Source organism: Phoenix dactylifera, unplaced genomic scaffold, assembly GCF_009389715.1.
Source record: "Phoenix dactylifera cultivar Barhee BC4 unplaced genomic scaffold, palm_55x_up_171113_PBpolish2nd_filt_p 000007F, whole genome shotgun sequence".
Classification (NCBI taxonomy): Eukaryota; Viridiplantae; Streptophyta; class Magnoliopsida; order Arecales; family Arecaceae; genus Phoenix; species Phoenix dactylifera.
Window position 1 is genome coordinate 4,133,701 of NW_024067666.1, and position 23,762 is coordinate 4,157,462.

At 37.9% G+C, this 23,762-nt stretch overlaps 2 protein-coding genes and 1 long non-coding RNA gene across 4 annotated transcripts; 2 read left to right on the plus strand and 1 right to left on the minus strand.

Moving 5' to 3' along the window:
* Nucleotides 1-348: 348 nt before the first annotated feature.
* Nucleotides 349-7,474, plus strand: LOC103704531 (transcription factor UNE12-like). Its single transcript, XM_008787863.4, has 7 exons — nucleotides 349-823; nucleotides 1,009-1,107; nucleotides 1,906-2,025; nucleotides 2,529-2,594; nucleotides 3,292-3,357; nucleotides 4,634-4,708; nucleotides 6,781-7,474. The coding sequence occupies exons 1-7, from the start codon at nucleotides 548-550 to the stop codon at nucleotides 7,009-7,011; spliced, it is 933 nt and encodes a 310-aa protein (XP_008786085.2). The 5' UTR covers nucleotides 349-547; the 3' UTR covers nucleotides 7,012-7,474.
* A 1,420-nt stretch (nucleotides 7,475-8,894) lies between these two features.
* Nucleotides 8,895-18,994, minus strand: LOC103704591 (NADH dehydrogenase [ubiquinone] flavoprotein 2, mitochondrial). The gene is given in 11 exon segments (XM_039115796.1): nucleotides 8,895-9,361; nucleotides 9,446-9,511; nucleotides 13,179-13,256; nucleotides 13,751-13,797; nucleotides 13,944-14,049; nucleotides 14,206-14,283; nucleotides 15,343-15,459; nucleotides 18,506-18,571; nucleotides 18,675-18,734; nucleotides 18,789-18,871; nucleotides 18,874-18,994. Coding segments are annotated over 11 exon segments (855 nt in total). The 5' UTR covers nucleotides 18,920-18,994; the 3' UTR covers nucleotides 8,895-9,253.
* A 120-nt stretch (nucleotides 18,995-19,114) lies between these two features.
* Nucleotides 19,115-21,633, plus strand: LOC120104517. 2 transcript variants are annotated; one of them, XR_005506907.1, is made up of 3 exons: nucleotides 19,115-19,203; nucleotides 20,401-20,679; nucleotides 21,349-21,633. It is a non-coding gene; the product is annotated as an uncharacterized LOC120104517 (long non-coding RNA). The 2 variants fall into 2 exon arrangements; XR_005506908.1 differs by having other exon boundaries at nucleotides 19,116-19,203; nucleotides 20,424-20,679.
* Nucleotides 21,634-23,762: the final 2,129 nt, after the last annotated feature.

The window sequence follows — 23,762 nt, forward strand, 5'->3', positions numbered from 1 at the left end:
CATAAGAACGAAAATGTTCCAATATTTCAAAATCAAATTCTGACTTTCTTTCAGAATTCAAATTCGATTGCAATACTGATTTTAATTAAGAATCAGATACGTGAGAAAAAAAAATGTTCATTCTGATTCCTGTTTCAACCAATTCCGTTTCAACCGGAACCAAATGCCGTCCGCTCGTCCGGGACTCAATCCGTTTAAAATAACAATAATAATAATAATAATAATAATAATAATAATAATAATAAAAATAAATAAATTACAAAAAGAAAAAGAAAACCCCGCCTTTTAGATTCTTCTTTGGCTCTTTCCGTTCCTCGGCCTATAAATTTCTCCTTCCCCCTTCACCGCCTCTCCTCTTTTATACGCTCCCACCTTTCCCCGCTATACCCCATTGCCCGCAAAAGCTTGCTTGCTCTTTCTCTCCACCGACGCTTCCCTCTTCTCTCGCTCCCAAAACTCCTATACCTTGCATGCACTTTGAGCTCTCCGGAGACCATCCCGCCTTCTTCTTGCTGGTAGAAACGCCCGCTTCTCGAGATTCGGCGCCATGGCGAACGCACCGCCGCCGCCACCGGACGGCATAGGGGACGACTTCTTTGAGCAGATCTTCTCGATGCCGCCGCCCTACACCGGGGGGGACGGCAGCGGCGGCGGCGGCCTCGCTGGAGGAGGCGAGGGAGGTATGCCCGCGGGGATCGTACTCCCTCGCGGGGACGGCTCCGTCGCCGGCGGGCCGGCGGGGTTCCCGCTGGGGCTCAGCTTGGAGCGGGGCTCCGGCAGTGGCAAAAGGTTCCGGGACGAATCGGCGGCCAAAGCGGTGCCGGTGAGCAGATGCTTTTTCTTTCCGTTGGTTTACCCTTTTACCCCCACCTTTTCTTCCTAATGGCGCGCGCGTCCAGTTCTGAGGCCGCCTTTCCCGGGAAATAAGAGGATGTCTTCGTCTTTTGCGTTGTGGGGGGGGTGGTAATTTGGACCTTTGGAGCTTACTGACTCTTGGCTGTTGGGCAGGAGAGGGATCCGGTGCAGTTAGCGGGATTGTTTCCTCCGGGGTTCGGTCACCTCCAGTCTCATCAAATCCGGCCTAATCCTCCAGCTCCTCCTCCTCAGGTCCGTAACTTTCTAAAAAAACTCGGTAAATCGGTAATTTGTTATCCTTGTCTTAATCGGCATTTAAAATTGTTGGAGGTCCTGCCACCTGGAACTCAAGAGGCAGCCTTGCTCAATTTCCCATTTTGATTGCGAAACAGAGCGGCAGGTGGTCATAGGATTGCTTTTTGTCGTTTCAATGTTGTTTGGAGTTGCATGCGTTGGAAAAAAAAAGGAGTTTTCATTTGTCTGACACTGTTTTTCTGATTTGTCTTACCTATGTAGGCAAGAAACAGATGCAATCACACGGCTCCTCAAGTTTGTGCTTTTTTGCAAATTTCTATTTTTGAATTTTGTTTTTGTGCTGGTGACTTAGAGATGAATTACTTCAAGTTAAGAGCTTGATCTAAAATTAGTGCCCAGGACCGAGAAAGTCAATAGGCTGCTAATAGTGCCAAATCGAGTTTGACAGCCACAACCAATTCAGCAGCATGAGAAATAAAACACTTTGGTCTAGAAATGTCATACAACCAGTGCAAAACTGCCAAATGATGTAGGGACTTAAACAATTTGAGATTGTTTATTAATTTTGGATTTCTCAGGACTATTTTCTTTGATATCACTTACATAGAAAGAAAGCAGGAACATGTTTACCACTCGCCTAACATGAAGAGAGCAGCATATCTGCTTCTATCACGTCTCCTGTGGTGCATACCATTTGGGGCCTTGAATGTTTCTTTGATATCTGATGTTATCGGAGGAATTGACATATCTTACCATATTTTTTTTTATTAACTTCTGTCATTTCTTTCTGTCTAGACTTTTCATGGGCAAGTGAAGCAAGGCGGGGTTGCTGCAGGGCCACAACCACCAGCCCCACGACCAAAGGTGCGGGCACGGCGGGGTCAAGCCACCGATCCTCATAGTATCGCTGAGAGGGTAATGTCTGACGCTTTCATTAAAGCATGTAATGTACTATTTGTGGGTCTAGCATGAAAGTATTCTCTCTATAGATAATTATAATGCTCGTGGCTTGCTGCCAAAGGAAATTCAAATTTAGAAAGCTTTGTTATGTGAAGGTATATGTATCTGACAAGGGCCATCAAGATTGCTTTCAATGCCAAGAAAAATTGCTTTTTAAGGATTTCTATCACATGTTATTTTCATTAATTACTAATTTGTTATTTGTCTTTTCGGCACTTACATAATTTTTATCTTGCATATTCATCATTCCTTCGTCTGCTTCATTTGAGTGTTATTTAGCTGTTTTCCTGATATTTGCTAAAAACATCATAAGGTGATCCACAAAATTTGTTGCTTTATTTAATGCTATGCCACATCCAGGTTTACAGAGCTTGCTTTACAGACCAGATTCCAAATTTCCAGTTATCCTAATGTATGGACAGCGGCATTTCTAACATCAATTTTTTTCCTGAGTGCAGCTACGCAGAGAAAGAATAGCAGAAAGGATGAGGACTTTGCAGGAGTTGGTTCCAAACACCAATAAGGTCAGCATACGATTTATGTTGTGAATCAAAGTGTACATATGCATGCATATTAAACAATTCAAAATCTATAATCTGAGCATTTAGTTATTTTCTTGTGAATATTTTTTTTGAAAATGCATCTTCTTAAAAATCACAAGTTCTTAACCTTTTTTAATGCTTTATTTTGGGTTGGTTCCATGGCTTAAGACTATGTTTTGTCTGAAACCATAGCCCAGCTTGAGACTCCTATATTGGGTGAGTTGAATTCCAAAAGCTTTTGAAGAAAAAATATTTTACGACTAGAGACAACCATTAGTCTAGTTCTTTATCTCTGTGCATTTTTCACTGATATTGTCTTGGGTGATGCATGAGTTCTCAAGAGCTATAAGACCTCAGATCTAAATGACATGGTATAGTGATCCAGGTCCTCTTATATAGGTTATCTTAGATTTCTGAACTACCTAAGTTTTCTTAGATGACATGCTCATTTCGTTACTACTTTAGAATAATAAGAGCAATTATTTGACTTAGAGTTGACTTCTGTTTCTCTTCTCTCTCTTTCTCTGACTCTCTCTCTCTCGCCCCGCCCTCCCCCCCCCCCCCCCCCCCCCCCCCCCCCCCCCTCTTCTTTTTAAATTTTTTAGAACAGCTTGTTTGGCAGTGACTAAGAGAGCACTTCTCATAACTCCATATTAATAGGCTTTGCTTTTCTGTGCAGACAGACAGAGCAGCCATGCTTGATGAAATCTTAGATTATGTGAAGTTTTTGAGACTTCAAGTGAAGGTATGCTATTTCTATCTTGCATTAGCGAGCACTCTTATATTACTTTTTTAGAAGCAACAATCATACGCATGTCTAAAAGAGCACTGCATATTTGCTAATTTATTATTATTTTTCCTTGTGTTGGTTACAGCTTGATTACTTTTTTCCCTAAAACCATGGATGTTGAGCAACTTTGGCCAATTACATTTATTATTTTTATTATCACAATAATTTTGATCCAGTCTCCCTGTTTACTTGTTTTAGAATGCCTTTATACTTGTATCTGTTAGCATTGATTGCAATCTCTTGCATAAGATGGTATTCTTTATTGAGTTGCTAGTTTTGAAGGACTGTAAAGAGGATGTATGTTTATGCCATTCCACTTGCTTAATAGTTGACCTACTCAGTAGCAGACCTAGGAGCACTAAAATGGTGCTGATGTTGAAGCAAGAATTCTGAATTCATAAACTATATTAGCTAATCTCTAGGAACCTTCTGCTTCTTGCAGGCCCAGCTGGAATTGCTTGTAGCAAACTATGATTACCCTATAGTTTCATTCAAAGAACTAACTATTTAAGCAAATTTTGTTGTGCTATAGTTTCATTTCAGACAAGAATTACGTATTTCAACACTACACCTGCCTTATATTGATGCTCTCCTGAACTGTCACCATTTAACCTCACAAGTGAGCCATACAAGTCTGACATAATTGTCATGTTGCTGGCACATGACATACTAATTTTATAATTGCATTGGTAGCATTATGCTGCAGGAAACTGATCATTTTAGACTGTCACCAGCATTACATACAAGCAGCTTTCAAACGTTAGTGTGTCATCTCCTCATCAATTCCACTAATTGAATTAGCTATCAACTAAAATAACATAAATTTTATCGAGCAGTACTGATTTAAGTTGAAGTAGCACCAAGGCTTTTAGGGCTGGTTTGGAAGAAGTACCAAAGTCAGGTAGCAGGTGGCATAACCCTATGATGTGGAATCCTCTCTGGATTATATCTACCTTAAGAGCTGCTCTTGATCCAGCAAGTTGCAGGATGAGTTCCTTCATTTTATAAGATTGTTTTTTTCTTACTCTATATTTCAAAAAGGGTCATGCAAGTTGCACAGAATAATGCTCTTGTGAAGTGCTAGATCTGATGATAATCTTTTGTAGAAAAGTTTACCACTAGCAAATTATTTTTTGACTTGCTATTTTTTTTTTTTTGTCTGATTCATTGATTTCCTATTACCTTTTCTCTTAAACACAGTTTCAAATATAGTTCATCTGCTGAATGACAGGTTTTAAGCATGAGTAGGCTGGGTGGTGCTGGTGCCGTGGCACAGCTGGTAGCTGATATCCCACTATCAGTTGAGGTAATGTGTTAGAAAACGAGGGAATACCAGTTTTAGCACCTTGCATGGATCCAATATTTTTGAACTACTTTATGCATGTAATCTTCCTTTATTCATGGGATAAGGCCTGTTAGTCATGTTATCTGTGAGTACTTTTCCTTAAATTTTCATTGTGTAAAATTCATATGTTTTAAGAATGTATGTCTGAAATTCTCTTGTTTTACTGATTAATGCATTGTATTTGATATTTGTTCGCTACATGCATATTTCGGTGTCTGTATTTTATATTAATGAAGTACATCTGTTCATGCATGCTAAGATAAATGGAGCACAAGAGTGCTTGTAAGCACATATATTAACCAATTTTTACTTTATGAGTATATTCATATTTGTGCTTGGTGCAAATAAACCATTCATTTTTGTTCAGATTCATGTGTATGATCATCGTTAATTTTTTAAAGTCCGTAACTAAGTAGCCTTTCTGAATTATTGGGGTTTGGCTCTACCAGTCATTCACCATCCATTCTTGTTAAATGATCTATCATTTTAATCCCTTGTTTTTTTACTTTATTTATCCAGAAGTTCATCATAATTTTCATCATGTTATCTCGTTACTCTTACATTCTTTCTCACATATTTAATTGTTTTAACTTGTGGGTACTGTTTGTTGCACAAGATTATGAAACCAATCTCAATCACTTCTCCCTCGCTTCATTTGCAATAGATGCAATTGCTGTACTTATTTTCAGTAGGTGCAATTTTTATGCTTCCTCTAACACTCATTTTTAACATTAGTTTTCCAAGTTTTAACATGCATTCAATGCCACATACTCAACACTTTGGTGCCCAGCTTATGTGCTTGGAATCTCTTCTTTTTCATATTTTCCAATCCAAACAAAGAGTTGTCCCTGTTGTCGTCTATTTAAATCCCCTTATTCCTCAAACATGTTGAATGCCTGCTTGAGTCTTGAAGTTATGTAGCAATTGCACAACATTTATCACCTCTCCACTCGTAATTATTGCTCCATTTTCCTGATCTCTTGTTCTGTGCGATCTCTTCAGTCTTTGTTATAATTGATCCAAGAGAGTGGAGATTTGAGCATGGATGTCTCTTGCATTAAAGACTATGATCTCATTTTCTGTTATATATTGACTGAAATTGTGTACATTAATTTCAAAACCCTAAAGCTTTCGATCATAACGCCAATTAAGAATCCAGCACTGTTCTTGTATTGGAAACTCAGTTATCTTGTCCAAGCTACTTCAAACAATTGATATCGATCCATAGTATGCATTCTAGATGCACTTTTGGTACATGGATTCAGTCTCATGAAGTATGAAAGACCTACCAGAACCTGGAAAACCAGTTGGTTATAGCATGATTTCTATGCAGTTTAACTTCATGGAATCCGAGAATCATCTGTTCAAGGTTGCTTTAGACATGGACTAGGTTGAGACAGGGAAAAGCTATGCTCAGCACAAGGATTTGTGTTCATATTCAAGGCACAATCAGAAATTAAGTACATACAAAAGCATGATTTCTCCAACTTTTGCTTCAGTGCACGCCAAATTAGCTCCTAGCTTTTTATCAATTATCGCACACTTTTATTAAATTTCTTATCTCTAGATTTTTCCTTCTGTTGCTTAGGTAAAGTACTTTTCATGGCTAACTTTTAGGGCGTATAGCCTGATAGGTTTTGAGAGGTGGTTGTCTTTTGTTGATCTTTGTCTCTGTCACTCTTTTCTATGGCTTTATAGTGGCTCATGAGTTATTCTATGATAGTTGGTGATGTTTTGGACACCACTTGTATTCTTATTAGCAAGCACCAAAACAATTTGCAATCATTTGATGTTTTTCTTTTCTTTTCTCCTCGTCTACCTGAATAGGTCGACAGTTGTTTATTATATTTGCTTCTATGAACACATTCAAGATGGCATGTCATGCATCATGGTCGTTCTTTTCTTTGTTTGCAGTAGTCACATTATGTTGTCTATAACTATGTACATGTGTATGTGAATGGTCTTTTTTTGTGTATGTGCATCCCAGTATGATGCGATGTACCTGACAGTCTTCCTCATTCAATTGTCATTAGGGGGAGGCAAGTGAGAGTGGGAGCAACCAGCAGGTGTGGGAGAAGTGGTCAACGGATGGCACAGAAAGGCAAGTAGCAAAGCTCATGGAAGAAGACATCGGAGCAGCAATGCAACTCCTCCAGTCCAAAGCCCTCTGCATGATGCCAATCTCACTTGCCATGGCAATCTATGACACGCATGACCAGCCTGAAGGCCACGCCGTTAAGCCTGAACCCAACACCCCTTCATAGACTACTAAGACCATCATCTATAGAACCCATGAACGGCTACTACATCCTGCCCCTATACATATGTATGAAGCTTCCACAGCCCAATTTCTTCAGTAGTACTTCTGGGAGGACCTGAAAGATCTCCCTAGCTGGACGAGTACCAAATGTCACTTTCTCACCTCCCCCTCTTCTTTTGTCAAAGGTGCTGTGATTGGAAGGAAATGGCAAGCAAAGAGTCTTCCCATGTCTACAAATCTTCCATTTTTTTTGAGTGGGAGGAAGGCATTGCTAAAGGTCATGCCCGCTCTTATTTTGTCTTGTGGGGGTTGTGCTGCACTAACCATACACTTTGTGGTGGGGACTCCTTTTTTTTCTTTTAAATGTAGGGCATATTGGGACTGATCAAAAATGGATGGATGGTTTTATATATTCATACACAAGTTTCATTGAATTGGAAAGAAAGATGGAAGGGGATAAATAATGATGATGACGCTGCTGCTACAGCTGCTCATTCTTTTAAAAGTGATATTGGGGAGTTGAGTCGTGGGTGGCAGATCATGCACTCAATTTTGCTTGTTAGTGGAGCCTGTCTTTTTTGTAGGTTTGTTCTTTTAATTTTCTCAGGTCATTGGATGGATAGAGACCGTTGCCAAAAGTTTAAGCCTGTTCCTCTTAGTGGTCCTTTTATCGATCCCATCATGCTTTGTATCTGAGATCAGCTCAGCGGGCTAGCCGGAGGGGGTTTCGCATTTCAAACTTTTTTTTTTTTTTTTTGATACATGGGCGCCTCACACACATGTATAGGTGGTGACCAAAGATTTTTTTGGTACATCGGTGCCTCACGCACAGGTGCAGGCGGTGATCAAAGAGTCAGAAAGTAAAAAAGACTGCAGAAGAGAGCAACAAGAAAGTAAAAAAGACTGCAGAGGAGAGCAACAAGGAGATGCTGTTGCTCGACGCCGTGTCGCAGAGAGAGAGAGAGAGATGACCTTCCTGTTGAACGCCAGTACTGCTGAAGCCATAGGGTTGGCTGAGGAAAAGTTGCAGAGGGGTCGTACACAACGTGGGATGGTGGGTTGGCAGGCGCGTCTTCTCCATTTCAGCTGCAAGCTCAAGTGGCTGTTGCGATTGGTGTGGTTCCCACCACTATGGCTGACCTACGCCACCGCCAGCGACCGGTAAAGTATCCACCGAGCCGAATGAACCGCTCCAGAGATGGCAATTGAGAATGGTAGAAAAATATGACCATCAAGGGAAATGGAAGTCTTTGAAGGCAATGATGCAGGCTAGGTTTGCTGTGAAGTGGAAATCAACTTTCAACTTTGTGCCCCTGCGATATATAGAGGACTTTGATATTTGGAAAGAACATCTTGTGTTAAATTGTTCTCCAAATATTTGGCTACTAAGGAGCCACGTCCAATCTCAAAGTCTGCAAGCTGTGTTAGAGCCAGATCTTTTTGGTGGAAACTTATTTTTCACTTGGCAGAGGACTGGAAAACTGCTGTTTAAAGGCAGTCTTTTACCCAAAAAAAAAGGGTGCATAGTCAAGTGACTTGATTGCTTTGAAAGCCAAGAAAAAGAAAGGGGAGCTAAAACGGAAGATATGACAAAGGACAGTATTATGATTCAGTGTATCAATTGGAAACCTCACCAAGGCCTTAGGGCTTGCCTATGAAGCTGTTTCTGTGGATTAATATATCAATATATGTAAATTTCTATGTGCATACGTGCATGCAAGTGTGTGCATGTAAAAGTTAGGACGAGCCACCTCAACCCATCTAAATCAGAGAGCCTAGTCCCCTAGATAGATCCAGTCAAAGCTTGCAAAACCTGAGCTTTGTTAATCAAGATCGAAGTGAGAACCGGCGCACCACATAGGATCGAAAATGAATAGATCTTATTGTTCTTGCTATTCCATTCTCTCAAAATGTCATGGAAGCACAAAGTTTAGAATGAGGTATGGAGAAACCATCTGGAAAAGGCTTATTAAGAGGCAACCAGTGCAGTTTGATACAGCATTGGATAAAATTCTGCATCAAGGAGTTTCACGGTTGCCAAGATGCCTAGTCCAGACTTTAAATACAAGTGAAATAAACATATGAATGACTATCGATCTTGAAAGCCAATGGAATCTAGACAACCACATTCGGTATGTTATCCTTAAACCAGGGTAAGAGTGCTGGGAAACACCAACAGGGCTTCCAAAGCTGAAATCAGTAAACAAATTTGATTTCAATTATTGACGACACAGTTCAGTTGAAATTCAACAGGCATCGAGATCCCTGCACGGTGGAGCTTTCGGCTCCCCAAGCAAAGTGGTATTCCCTCCAGCAGGTCCACTCCTTATGCGATCTGGATTCTGTGTACCTACCTGCAAGAGATCCAATATCACAAACAGAGAACTGTAACAGAACTAGCGAAAGACTTGCTGCCCTATCATTTTTAACCAACTTACAGGTGGTTTTCCCCCCTTTCTCAGCATCTCAACAATCTCAATCACTCGCTTGGGAGTGACATCTTCCTGAACAATCACAAGAATAATTATGACTTAGGAAAATATCACTGGAGAAATGAATTCCTGGTTTGTTCACATAGGTGACTGCAGAGAACTGTTCAGTTAATCTAATGAGAATTCATTGTTCAAGGGGTATTACCTATCCTAAACTGTAGGAATTGGATCGAATTGGGTTATTTCATAGATCAGAATACCCTTTTTTTATCATTAAAAAATAAAAACAAAACTATATGAAAAGTAAGAAACGACTTAAATGCAGTCTGCATGAATTAAAAGTAAAAAAAAATCATCATATTTGAAATAAGGAAGACTGCTTTTTTTTTTTTTTGCTAAAGGAAGACTGCTTTTCAACAATAGTAACTGCACATATCACATATCCAATAGACAAATAACCTGTTTAATTATCCAATGTAGACAGTACCAACCATACAAGTCCATAGGACATCTTACTTTGTTCAACAAAGATCAGCGCAGATATAGGCCTGGAGTGAAAAATCAAAGAACGCAAATGATGTGCTTTCATTACCTCATCATCATCATTATCACTAGATCTGGTATACCCAAAAAAAAAAATTGCCCCGTTTCCTTCCTTTTCCTTCTTGAGTAAGAAACACGATATTTTTTCTCGTCCAGTTGGCATCCAGATATTCTCGCTTTTACAAATAAAAAAAGTAAATCCTAATATGCCCAACAAAGCATATTTAGCTCACCAAATATGTCGACCTAATTCTCCTTTTCTTTTGGGTGAAGAACCTAATTCTCCTTCAAGGTAGAAGATTGTAGACAAAAAGAAATCAAATTTTGAAAAAAATGATTGCAAAGATATAAATATTCACCATTACCTTTTAGCTGATAAAACTCTCAAATTTATTGTTCTCTGTTCTGAAATATTCACAAAGCCAAGAAAATTATTAATTGTATGTACCAGAGATTTATATATGTTAATTATTCATTCTTAAAGTCAAAAAAAGTCTAGGACAATAAGGAGGCTTTACAGTTGTTTGATTAAATATGAATGATATCTGAATTCACAATAAAATGACTGGAAATCCACGATCAGGATTTTATAATCCAACCTGATTCCGATCTAAGAATCTGATCCCAATCCGAGGATCTGATCCAGATTGTTTAGGGTATTTTGATCTGGACTGTACAATACAGATCGTGGTGGATCTGAAGATTTTGACAACAGTTTGATGGGTCACTCAGAAAATAGCCCTCAGAAAAAAGATCATTAGCCCTCAGTTTCAAAATGTTATACATCAACATTAATTTCATTGGTTTAGACTTTCTTTCAGAATTGAAGAAAATTTACTACATAGCTAGATGTTCTGCAGCATCTACAAAGTTCAATGCTATAGCCATGTCCTCTGAACTATTAAGAGAAGAATCCCTGAAGTCGGAAATACTGAATTTTCATTTCCGTTGTGCCCAATGATGTGACATTGACAAAGCCTCTTTAAGATATTCTTTAACACAACCCCCACCGAAAAAAATCTTCTGGTTGTTTATTATTAAGCTTCATCCATTTTGCACCATGCTTGAAGACTTTCCACCTGTCGTGATCTTAAGCGAGAGAGCACATGCACATAAACAGTCAAAAATTGAGACATCCACTGTTGCTGATTGAACCATAGGTGCATTTGTTTTTGATCTCTAAAAATGTTGCACAGCCCTATTTACAATTTGTTCTCAACCCTGAATAGCTTAAAATTCCTATCCACGCAAACTCCATAAAAAAGGCAATCTCCATCAGTTGACCAACCAATAAACTAGCAAAACTTTTGTCTATAATGGAATGCCTGTCCTAGATTTCCAAAACAAAACCACATTACCATGAAGGCAAGAGGGTGACAGTAATTGCAGAAGTTTCCAAAACAAAACCACATTACCATGAAGGCAAGAGGGTCAGAGTAATTGCAGAAGTTTCCAAATCAAAACCACATTACCTCATGACCAAGTTTCTAAAAGTATCTCTCACTTCTTTTTTGACATTTGTACCAATTAGGATGTAGAGGCTCCATAAACAGCACAGCTAACAACTACTAGAAAGTTCTCATTTCGTTTCAAAACTTAATAATCCAAAATCGAATTGACAATGGCTTCTGGTAAAGTAGCTGAGCAGGTAGCATAGACAGTCCAATTTTGGCTTCATCACCACATGACAGCCAACCCTATGTAGAGGAAGACACAAAGGACAGTCCCTACCAATACCAGCAACCACAATGGCTTACTTTAATCACACTATTTGATCCAGAAACGGTATTCTGATTGCTATCTAGCATCATAATCCAAGAAGCGTCAAGGATAAATCTAATACAACTTAAAATACCTTACTGAATTATAACTTTTTACCAAAAAGTAGGGCTAAGTTGGTTAATCCACCATTCCACCCTGTCATTATTTCTCTTTCAATTTGTATTAGGCTCAAATAAGCTTCACATATTTTAGCGAAGGCCCTATATCGAACTTTCCAAACTAGACTGTTTCCTTGCTATATACTATCCAGACCAAAATATCACACTTTGATTCCATATAGCCTACCTGGTCCTAAAATGGTCATTTTATCTTTTCTCTCTTCATCTAGACCATTTCCCAGTGCAGGATAATCTTGGAGCATTGCTCACTAGTTGCATGAGCTTAAACTGTGTCAGCTCTACCACTTGATCATTTACATTTCACATCATGCCCCTCTCTCACCAGAACTGTGTGATTCACAAATCCAATCCCCATATAGATGCAATAAGGTGCACTTTTCAAACAAATTTGATGCTTATATTCGAAAGGAAGCTTTATTCTCAATATGCAGTACATAAATACTTCAATTTCCAACAAGAAGACCTCATTTGCAACAAGTTCAATGCAGAGAATGCAGTTTTCCTACAAAAGCTATGAATAAATATACAATGTTACACCATACTATTCAACACAAGTCCACTTCTTTGGTACGTTGAATTGTTAAACTTCTAACGAGATTGACTTCAAAGAGATGGAGATAGCAACCTTAAGGACCAGAAATCATCCTACGAAATTGAACTTGATTGGCAATGCATTCCCTAGAACAAGCATAACATATATGAAACTGTCAAAACAAAAACAAAATTAAAAAAAAACTCTTTTTTGGCAATAGTAAAAGGGTAGTGCCAAATATCCAGTTTATATAGGAAAAATGGTTGTATGAAATGAAACATTTACTCTAGCACCCAGTCGGCCTAAATTCATCTTACAATCCTCTCGACCTGGTAAATGACACACACAGTCAAACTGTATTTAACAGGAATGCATCTCTTATATTTCTCATTTTGCTAGATAGCAAGAGTATCAAGTAAAGTATCACAACATAAGCAATCAAGATACCATTCAACATGTAGAACCAACAACAGAGACCCTTATCTATAGAAATAACACTCCGAGCACATTTGACATTGAAGTGAAAACTTCATGGGCTAACCAACTCAACTGGCCTGCATATACTGAGCTTTACACAAACATGACTCTTTTTTGCAACATGCATGAGCACACAAGTGTTTCTATCACAATGGTGGTTCCAGTGTGACAGTAAAAGCATCATTAAAAGAAATGAATTAAGCATTTAAAATTCTTTCTTTCTAAGTGAAAAATTAACTAGAATGCAAAAAAAAAAAAGAAGGGAAAAGGCTTAATGTGAACTCACATAGTAATTGTATGAGTATCCTTCCGAACCGTTGGAATAGTCAGCCACAGTAATCATTGGAGCATTCACACAACATCCCTGGGAAGGCCCATTATTGTTATCAAAAAGTATGAATACACCAAGACTAAAAGCAGTAATTAATGAAACATGGTCCTTTTGCTATCAAGTTTACGGTCGTCATTAATGAACCAAATCGACCAATCTGTCATCCAACAAGTTTTAGGGTGTGAGCCACATGTGAAACAATTCCACCAGAACCATCACAAATTCCCAACAAGCATCATTAAGTGTATTCAGATAAAAATCTACAACAAAGTTTGCCAATATCGATAGGTATCGTACCGTACCGGTCAATACTGTATCGGGCATATTGTACCATATCCATACCGAACCGATACACAATCTCGTACCATACCATCACTCGGTACATTTCGCTATCCCGTACCATACCGTGTACCGATACTATAATAGGATGGTACCGGTACGGGGTCGGTACCGAGACGGTAAATCTTGATCTACTAGTTCATAACAAGAATTAAATTTTCAAAACCTCTGACTGAGAAAACTCTTACCATGCACTCCATTTCCCCAACAGAAAACATGCCATCCTTTGTCACTTCTGCAGATAAAATGTAGATAGTTGGTCTACATAAGCTTAAACTTCAATACCAAAACTTCAAGCTATGCCTGCCATTCTCCTACAACAAGATAATGTTGTGCATACACAATGAGGGACTAAAGGGTGCGATCCATGAAAATACTCACCATTGCGCTTTACTCCAAGGTGTTTTAGCAGGGCTTCTTCAATTTCACGTGATCCACGTATCATACAAGGTGTTGTTCCACAAACCAAAAGGTGATACTTACCAACCTGCAGAACATCAACAAGTTAACATGCATGCAAATACTGAATGTGTATGAGTGCACCTTTATGCATGGAAGTGCTATTATATACAACAGCAATATTGGACAAGAATGAAGCAGCAGGAAGCATTAAGATATATTAATTAATTATTGACATACTTACCTTAGTCCGATTGAACATTGAATAAAAGGTAGCAACTTCATATACACGAATAGGAGCAACTTCTATGATCTTAGCTACCTGGAACACCAGAACATGAGATTAATAAATGCAAAACTTTAGATAAAGGATTATTGGTACCTAATAACAAAAGAGAGATGAGAAAAAGCACAAAAGTCGGATTTTGCATAGTTGTTTTAACTGACTTACATCAGTCAAGTTTTTAACCATGTGAAAATATAAATGCATGGAGATTCAGAAAAACCATGACTGCACACAAGGGCCACCACTACTGTCACTCTGATTAAATGACTTCCTCATTAAGCAATGTGTCTTGGTAGTTAGAATTTGGAATATTTTACCTAGGTTGTTGCGCTCACACTGATGCATCACTCCCATTACAACAGCAACTTCAAAGACTGACACTCCCTACCCAAAAAAAACCCAAGAAAAAAGGGGAAAGAAAAGAAAATCCCCCTTTCCAATTAAACACTGCTATTACAACCATGTTTAATACAAAACAATCTTAATCAATAGGGGTTTGCGCTTTTTGACTACCTTGATTGTCTGAGTAACAAATCATATGATAAATTAATCGGTTAGCTTTACCCCTTGGCTGGAAGTTCATTTCCCTCTTTGTTTAACAGTTGGCCACTGATATACCCCTCTTTGCTTATCGGTTTCTTCTTATCACACTTGAGGTGAATAATTACAAATTACAAATAAAGATGAAAAATCATTTAGTTTTAGTGGTTTGAGTGCTTTAATATACTCTTAGATGCATTTTTCCCTTCTATTTCCCATTCCGATATACGTAGAAAAAGAGGGAGGAGAAGAGAAGAGAGGAAGAGATGACCAAGTTGAATAGAATGAAAGAAGTGAATGCTCCTCACCTCCCTCTATGCACCAAAATAAAACCTAAAGAAAATGCATGTTAATAATAAAGATAATCGTCCATTACTTTCCAAGTCTATTTTCTTCAGATGATCCTACTGGAATGATTCCAGATAACCATAACATGATAGATACCTAGAGCATAAACAGCTCTTTCATTCAAAGATGACATATATTGCATTTAAATAAATTCATCTACAAAAAAATAAGAAATAAACCACAATTAACCATTCATCTTAAACAAACCGCATTCATTGCAGCAACAGGTAGCCATCCACCATGCTGTTGCTGTGCAAGATCCAGTAATGGAATAACGGCAGATTGCTTGTAGTTGGAAGGATAGTGGGATATAATCTCCTTGACCTGAAGATACACATGCAGATGATCATTAACCTTCCAATAGCTTAACATGTTACAAGTACATGTGTACATAAACAGGCAAGACAAAAATGGAATAAAGAAACCACAAGTAAAGCCCCATACTAGTGCATGAACTAAAAATTACTGAATCAAGTATATAGTTATTTTGCAACTGTCCAGACACCGGTAAGTTAACAAGATTTAAGGTTATTTTTATGTGTTTGTAGTATTGGTTGTCATCGTAAAGAAAAAATGAGAATTTTCCAATCTGCTATCCAATTAACAGAACAATTCCTTTTATTTTACAATGCAGCATTGCTGGAAATGTCACAAGCATAAAGCTTCCAAGTTGCTTTTGAATCAACACTGTTATGTAACATGAGAGTGGATGGTTAATCATTTGAACAACATTTCAACAAAATACTTCAGCATATAACATTGTGTTTGCTTGATTTCACAATATTTAAGGAGCATGGCAGATGATCTATCTTTTTTTTCCCCCCTAATATTCTAAATATTATGAAGGATGATGATGAGATTGAGATTTTTAAATGAATCTCTAAAAGTAGAAATTTTCCTTATCAAAGGTGGGGCATATTGGCTATAATTTTATTGGTGAAACTTAGGGCAACATAATCAGGGTGGAGATCCAGGCTTCCTCCAACATGAAAACTATCGACCAAAACTTCTAACGAAGTAGTCCAAAAGACAATAATTACTACAACTCAACAGGAGAGATCAACTCACTTAACACAAACGAAAAATAAGGTTACGTTATAGTGAAGCCAGAAAGCAAAAAACACTACCATCCACCCTAAAGAAACCAAATAAGGGCCAAAAGTGGCCAAATACTGCAGCCTAATGTTAGCCATGACTTAAACCAATTCAAGTGTTTCCTCAATGCAGCTCCAATGTCTTCTCTAGATATTAATTACATTCAAAGATCATTTTATTGCCCTTGCAATATTTGTGAATATATTCAGTTGAGAGCTACTAGTGTTGGACATATTTTACATTTATTGCATTCTTGAGTATGGTACACCTCATAGTGTGATATTCTCAACATGCCGGTTCCCACCCTTACTTAAACATGATTTTGTATGTTGGACTGATGCCATAGTGAGATATACTTTGCATGAACCTTCTGTCCTTTTATAATGGCATAAAAACCTAAAATTACATACAGGAGCTTTCTGAGAATTTTATAAATTGCTTATCAGGGATATGCCTCCAGTTATTGATCCAATCATGGGATATCCACATGCTCATACTGTTTCCGGACTTCATTATTGAAGCATAACCAGTATTGGTAATCTAAGCATTCACCGTACTATGACAAAAAAATCAGGGTATGCAAAGGATTGAGGGTGCGTTTGGGATATGTTATATGGTCTAGGAGGTTTGAGCTCATCCTTTCTGGGCAGTGAATAGCATCATTTTTCAAAACTTTTCTCTCCCCTGCAACACTAATTTTGGTATTACTTTGTCTCTCCTGCAGCACTTAATTTTCTTTTCTTTTAGGAATTAATGGAGTTTTGTGCTCTCCTCTCCATCACTGACCTAGTGACCATCCAAAGCTGGTGGATACTCTTGACTTCATCTAGGCTTTCCAACCACATTTCTCACCATTTGCCTCCCTACACAATTAGCATTACTTTAATCCCTTCTCTCCATCCTCGGTTCCACTTCTCCATGTTCTTCTTTCTTCCTACCCTTCTTTGTTCACCAAATTTCCTCTATTTGCATATTTCTTCTCATATTTGATTGTGCACTGGAGTTATCAAACAACTATGTACATCTCAACCTGGCTTTGGCTGTTCCCAACAAAGGTTATCTAAGAAAACTGTCACTGACACCGCTTAAAATTGCATTCAAAAAGCACAATTCATTATAAGATTATTCAACCAGAGACTTAAATTTCATACGTAGAACCTCATTTTGTTTATTTTTTCCCTTTAGGTCTGACTTCCAACTACCCAACATGTGCACATTCATCTTGTAAAAATAGTGACAACTAGATTTAGTCATTACTCAATGGTCACGACCGATACATGTTTATTTTATTTTAGAAAACCATTTATAAATTTTCTTGGATTTTATTGTAGACTGGGCTAATTATAGCTCGCTCTTCTGTTTGAAAAATGCTTAACTTTAACGAGATTCAATGAATTCCTGAATTCATGGTTCTTATCACTCTTTAAGCTTGAAGCTGAGAATCCTCTGATAATCCTTAAAAGTCAATCAACTCATTTTACTGTTACTTGCAATATAGCTTTCTTCAATTGACACCTTTAATGTGACATCAGCAGCTTGGAGGGGGTGCTAAGTTGAGTTAGAAACAAATCAAGACTTACATTAACAGTTCAGGCTGTGCTCACTGAATGGATCTTCAAGCTTGTTCAATTTTGATTAGAAAACAAGCCACCTCAAGCTGTCACTTTGCTCATAAACGAGCAAAGCCCAAATACTAGATGCCTGCAGATATAAGTAAGGCTTGGGCTTGGCTCAATAATTGGCTTTTAAGTTGTTCACAAGCCAAGCCTAAACACATGGAGCTGAGGCTGAACAATCTTAAAATGACCAAATCGAGAGTGAATCACCCAAAGCTTAGACTCAGGTTTTTTGCAACCGTGATGCATGGTTTCTTGCTTCATCCGAAAACAAACATCTTATGCAAGAATAGCTTAAGAACATAAAAGAGCACCAGAGCAGTTTCCTCAGTCTTCATGTCCAGATGATCGGTACCGGCTTACCAACCAATTGCACAGATAGTCTCAGAGTATTAAATAAATCAATTCAGCAATCTGCTATCAATTCAGCAATCATTTTCAATCATTGACAAACTTTTAAGCCATGACATCTCCAAACACGCCACTAACTTAGTTACAACTCCAAAACCAAACAATAATAAAGAAAAGATTAAGATCACCAAAAACAATGTACTCAGATTTCAAGTCCATGCGGGAAGCACATCAAATGTCCAAAAATTCTCACAATTGGTGAACGGGAAGAAAAACAAAAACTAACAAATAAAAGCGAAATCACATACTCTTCCCATATTTGCTTCCGTGAATTCCCATGGGATGTCAGGATTGTTATCCGGAGTATCAATGTGCTGAGAAACAACAAGAAGAACCACATGAAGTAGGAAAGTTGGTAAGTTGAAGCCAAATCCAACAAAATCAACACTGAGGGAGCCAACTCTATCAAGAACTCACGTAGTTCAAGGCGGTCGAGAAGGATCTGAAGGAGGAGGCGGTGGCGGCGGGGAAGACGGCCTGGAAGGGAACCCAGTAATATAGAGAGATATCGGCCAAGATCAACGAATAGACTGAAATTGACGCATATGTAGTTGGATCCCAAGGGGAATCAGAGGAGCAAAACCTACCGGCTGAGCGGGCCCGAGACATCGCCGGATCTCGAGGAGGCGCTTGGCCGCGAGGCGAACCGCCGGCGAGAACATCGTGGGCGCGATCGGGCGAAGAGGGCGACGCCACACGGAGAGATACGAGAAATGGGAAACCTAGGGGATGAGAGAACCCCGTGCCCAAAACTATTTACCCAAAAAGAACCAACCATAATTCGCCACGCAGACTACTCGTGGGCCCCTTCTTTCTAATTAAAACCCCACGCGCTCACTTGAACCCAGGCTCTTCTCCCCCCTTCATCCAAAAAAAAAAAGAGCCCAGGCTTTTATCTCGCCGTCTAATTCGATTCTTCGGGAAGCGATAGAGAGAAGGGAGTGAGGTGATGTTCTCTTCTGTGCTTTTCTCGGCTTTCTAGTGGATCAAAATCTAGCAATAAAAAGAACTCTCTTTTTTTGTTTCTGTGTGGGAAAACTCTAAACCCTAACAAAAATCCTCCTTTGTTTCTTCCAATCTTTGATGTTGGATGGAGTCATAGAGGGGCGCTTTCATGTCTATTTTTATGCTAAAAAATTGATTTTAGTTGATAAAAATCAACTAAAATATTTCATTTTCTTTACATGGTACAGCTAGATTTCTATTTTTTTTTAAAAAAAGGATTGCTTTCCTTCTATGATGGGCTTATTGTGCCTATATGGAAGGAAATGGTTGTCAGAGTTCGATCATAAGTATTACATGCAGAAAATTATTCAGTCCTACCTTTTTAAATTTCAATTTGCTACCCAGTTCATGACATCTTATTACTGTTTTAGATAACATTATGCTAACATTAATTTTTCCTTCCGCTAATATTGTAATTCTTTCCTTGAAATTGTTGGATTGTGCATATCACGGATAGGTTGTTTAATATATTGCTGAATTGAAGCCAATTATTATTTCAACTTTTTTTTTCTTTTCTTGGCTACCATTTTATGGCTTCAGTTTTAAATATCATAAAATTAAATATCTTTTGTTTTATATCATCGGTTTTAAAAGAAAATTTGGATCGTCTTTTAAATAGTTTGTAAATTGTATTTTTGGGTGTGGTAGATGCCTAAAGTGTAAATAGGAGAGCTATACAGTAGCATGCTTTGTATTCTTTCTTCTTTCTCTGTCGTAATATCTCATCATGGTATGTAATCTAGTGATTAACTGAGAATGACATCAAAGATGTGCCTAATCCATCTGTAGCTATAAATCAGCAAAATTTTAGCGAGTGTCCTAGGTGTTTATTTTAAATTTTAGTTATCTGTGACCGTGTATTACACAGAAGAAATGTAACTTTCTCACCCTTTCCGTCATTTTTATAACCTAATGATTGTGGCGATACCCCAGAGGATCCCTTCATTGTCAGATTTAACAAGCAAGTTGTGAGCATATGTTTTAGAATTTTTGTTCTGTTTTGTTTTCCTGGTATGGCTAGATATTCTGAAGTTCGATGTAATCCCAATTCTTCATAATTCATTCAAGATTATCAATCTTAAAAAATATTGTTCTTTTCTTGTATAAGTTAATAATCTATTTCTTGTGTATCTAGCAGCAGTCTTAATTTAGAACATACAGGGTGCCATGGGAACTGAAGACTCTAAAGATATACTGAAACACAGGGATTGGAAGGCAGTGGGTGGTGCTATAACTGGTGAACCAAGTGGGCCAATCACAAAAAAACGGCTTCCGAAGAAACTAAGACAAGTCCCTGACTACTATTTTCTTCCTCGGCGATCATTACCTTCTGCTATTGCCATCTATGGTGCCATCTGTGTTGCTGGAGTTGGTGCCGGGATGCTAATGGAGGTTTGGATAAACAAAAAGATCAAAGGTGCATTCTAATTGCTTTTAAGTTGTATTAAATATTTATTTACATAAGGTGACGCAACTCATCTTAAATGGCCTGCATTAGTCATCATCAGACACTGGCTATAAGCCATCAGCCTAGATGGTAAGCACTCCAACTGATGTGCCAATTGGAAATGTATTGAATGTATGCTTACTCTCCATAATTAGAATGCTGAATTACTTCCAACTGGTATATTATTAGTTAGAGGCAAGGTATGCTGTCTCCATACCACCGGGCCTTGTAGCGGTGCCATTTTGTCACTGTGTTGGTATGCCATGTATAGGAGATAGTTCGGCCTACCAAATGTCGGTATGCCCTCTGTATTGTGTACCAGTATCGAACCAATACGGTACAATACATTATGTACCGTCCAATTCAGTACGGTATGGTGTATCATGGTTGGAGGACTATCCATGGATGGGTTGCCTGCCGTTGCTGGTGGGGGAGTGAAAGTTTATGTGCTATCATGGAAGATTATTGTTCTAATCAATTACTCTTGTCAGGATGTTTTTGATGCATGTGACATTTATAAGAAGAGGATATTAGACACGAGTAACGAACTAGGCAGAAATATATATATAGTCTCAGATTGTTTTTTCTAATCCTTGTATTATTGCAAGTTTGTCTGAGACAAACTATATTGAAATGCAGAGGATGATGCCGTCGTCTGGGTGATGGACTGAAAGTGCTGAGTGGATTTGCAGGTGCAGTTTGAGATGCTCTAAAGTTTTCTAGCATATTCAGATGCAACGATGTTCTACTAGCTTGAAATGGAGTATGTCTAATTACATACTGTAACGGTGGCCAAAATGGTTCCATTTGTTTTGCTGCATTATGAGGTGTTATGTTGCTTCTTTTTCATCCCAAATTTTTTAGGTCAGCACTGAATTGAGTGAATTCTTCTTTTCTGGAAATAAGCAATTTCTTGTGGTTATACATGTTGTGTCTACAGTTTTTGACACCGATTCAGAAGCTTGTAGTTTTAAGGTGATGGATATAAACAGAATATGCTTGCCATTCTGGAACATGTTGTACAAATGAATAACTTTAAAAAGTTGATACTATATTTTGTATTTCGGAGTGTTTTATTTATGCATGATCTAAACTGGCACCTTGTGTGGAATGTGCTCGATGCTATGCAAATGAACCTACCACCTGCTTGGTGAGCTATTGCTCTGTCAAAAGGTAGCAAATATGATTTAGTTAATCATGATGCAGTTGTTCTGTTTATTTTTTAGTACATTAAGTATGTGGTTAAAAAGGATTTTGTGTGTATATGGTGTGTATGTACGTTAGATCCTGTGATACCATAGCTACTGTATATTTTTTGATGGTCATCTCTGGCTTTGCTGCAGAATGTGGAAGTCAGCATTCAGCAAAGATCTTGTTGTTGCATGGGATGGTGCCATTGGAAGCGTTCTTAGTTCTTGGATCTCTTAGTGATGGCCGATGAAGCTTGCTTCCAAAGCAAACCTATCAAAAACCATGGCTGCAACAATCATGACAATTGGCTTTATCCAACTGTCCCTACGTTGTGCATTTCTCATATGTTTCAAAGCTGAGACTCTGTCATGAAGTTTTAGCATTATTTATAACATTTTTGGATGGGCAATAGTATTAGCATCCAATCATTTAGGTTGAGCACATGGTGATGCCACAGGAAGATGACAAAAAATCTCATTTTCTAACCTAGTATATTTGTTGATAATAAAAAATAAGGGGGAAAAGGAAATGATTTACATTTTCTAATCTAATGCATTATTTTCCAACTTCTTTTACTTGAGTTTATATTTTTTGAGTTGAACAAGCCTTGAGATACTTGAAGTATTTCAGTTAGATTTTTTTGTCACTTTTGAAGTTGATCACATATATAAACTTTGGATAAACAATATCCAAGACCTGCAATAATCAATAAATTTATTGTTTAGCCTTGTGGAGGAAATCTAGGCAATATGATCAATCAAAGAACCATACCACCATGAAGGACTCCCATGATGTGGAGGAAATTCATTCCAACACTTCTAGCTTCCTATTCCACAAAACTGATTGTTTCCAATCTCTTCTTAGACATCTTAAGAACTTGATTTGCCACTATTTCTCTTTAATCTCTTAATGGTTTAATGTAATTGCCCTTATTCTAAAAGGGGAGAAAAAGAATGCTGTATTTAGGCCTCATACGCTTTCTCAAACAGTTGGTATAGAAAGATTTCTAGCAAACTTGTAATATGGTTAACAGATTTCGTCAGGAAAGGTTTCTAGCAACTCTAGAATTGAACAATTTCATGGAATTTTTGAGTTTAGTTAGGTCCAGTTCTGCTATGGACAAAGTTAAATAGAAATATTCTTTTTCCGAACTTCAGATGCCCAAGAATGCTAAAACATCTATTTGATTGGCTGCTAAAGAAAGAAGATTGCCTATAATTTGGCAAAGAGGTCTTGGATATGACCAAGTTCCTCTATAATGTGTTGCAATGTTGTCTTGAGATGTACTTATGCTGAAGGGTCATCAGTCCTTTTAAAGCAAAGATGTAGTTTCAAGCATGGCTTGGTTCAGACTTGTCTTAGAAGGATCAGAACTGATGCCTTGAAGAGTTAGGAATATTTTGTTGTTTTGATCATTGGTCATACCTAGTAATAGTAAATTGAAAGCTAATATTGATATGCAACTGTATTGATTGATCTTTTGTATGGCATTTCATGGTCTCAATATTTAATAAAATATTGATTGGCACAACTTTTATCTATCCTTTTTTTCAGAAAAAAAATACAAGAAAGGTTTCGAGAAAGGATATTTGTATGCAGCATACATAGATCGGTCTAGTCGCAAACCAAGGTTTTCATAATTTCGTGACCTTTCTGTAGCAAATCCTGGCTTTATTGATTGTTGTAGTCATTATAAGGATTCTACTTGCCTAGACATGTTTGAACTGAAATTATTTAAAATTAAAATAATAATTATTTTGGTAGTTGCTTTTGTCATTACTATTTCATTTTTGGGTGAGCAAAAGGGATTACTCTCAAAATAATTCAACACTAAATTCTCTAGAATTCAACAACATATGCAG

Coding starts and splice junctions, on each gene's coding strand:
- LOC103704531 (XM_008787863.4), top strand. CDS start 548: ATGGCGAACGCACCGCCGCCGCCACCGGACGGCATAGGGGACGACTTC. Junction 2,026..2,528: donor CTCATAGTATCGCTGAGAGG/GTAATGTCTGAC, acceptor TCCTGAGTGCAG/CTACGCAGAGAAAGAATAGC. Junction 4,709..6,780: donor ATATCCCACTATCAGTTGAG/GTAATGTGTTAG, acceptor AATTGTCATTAG/GGGGAGGCAAGTGAGAGTGG.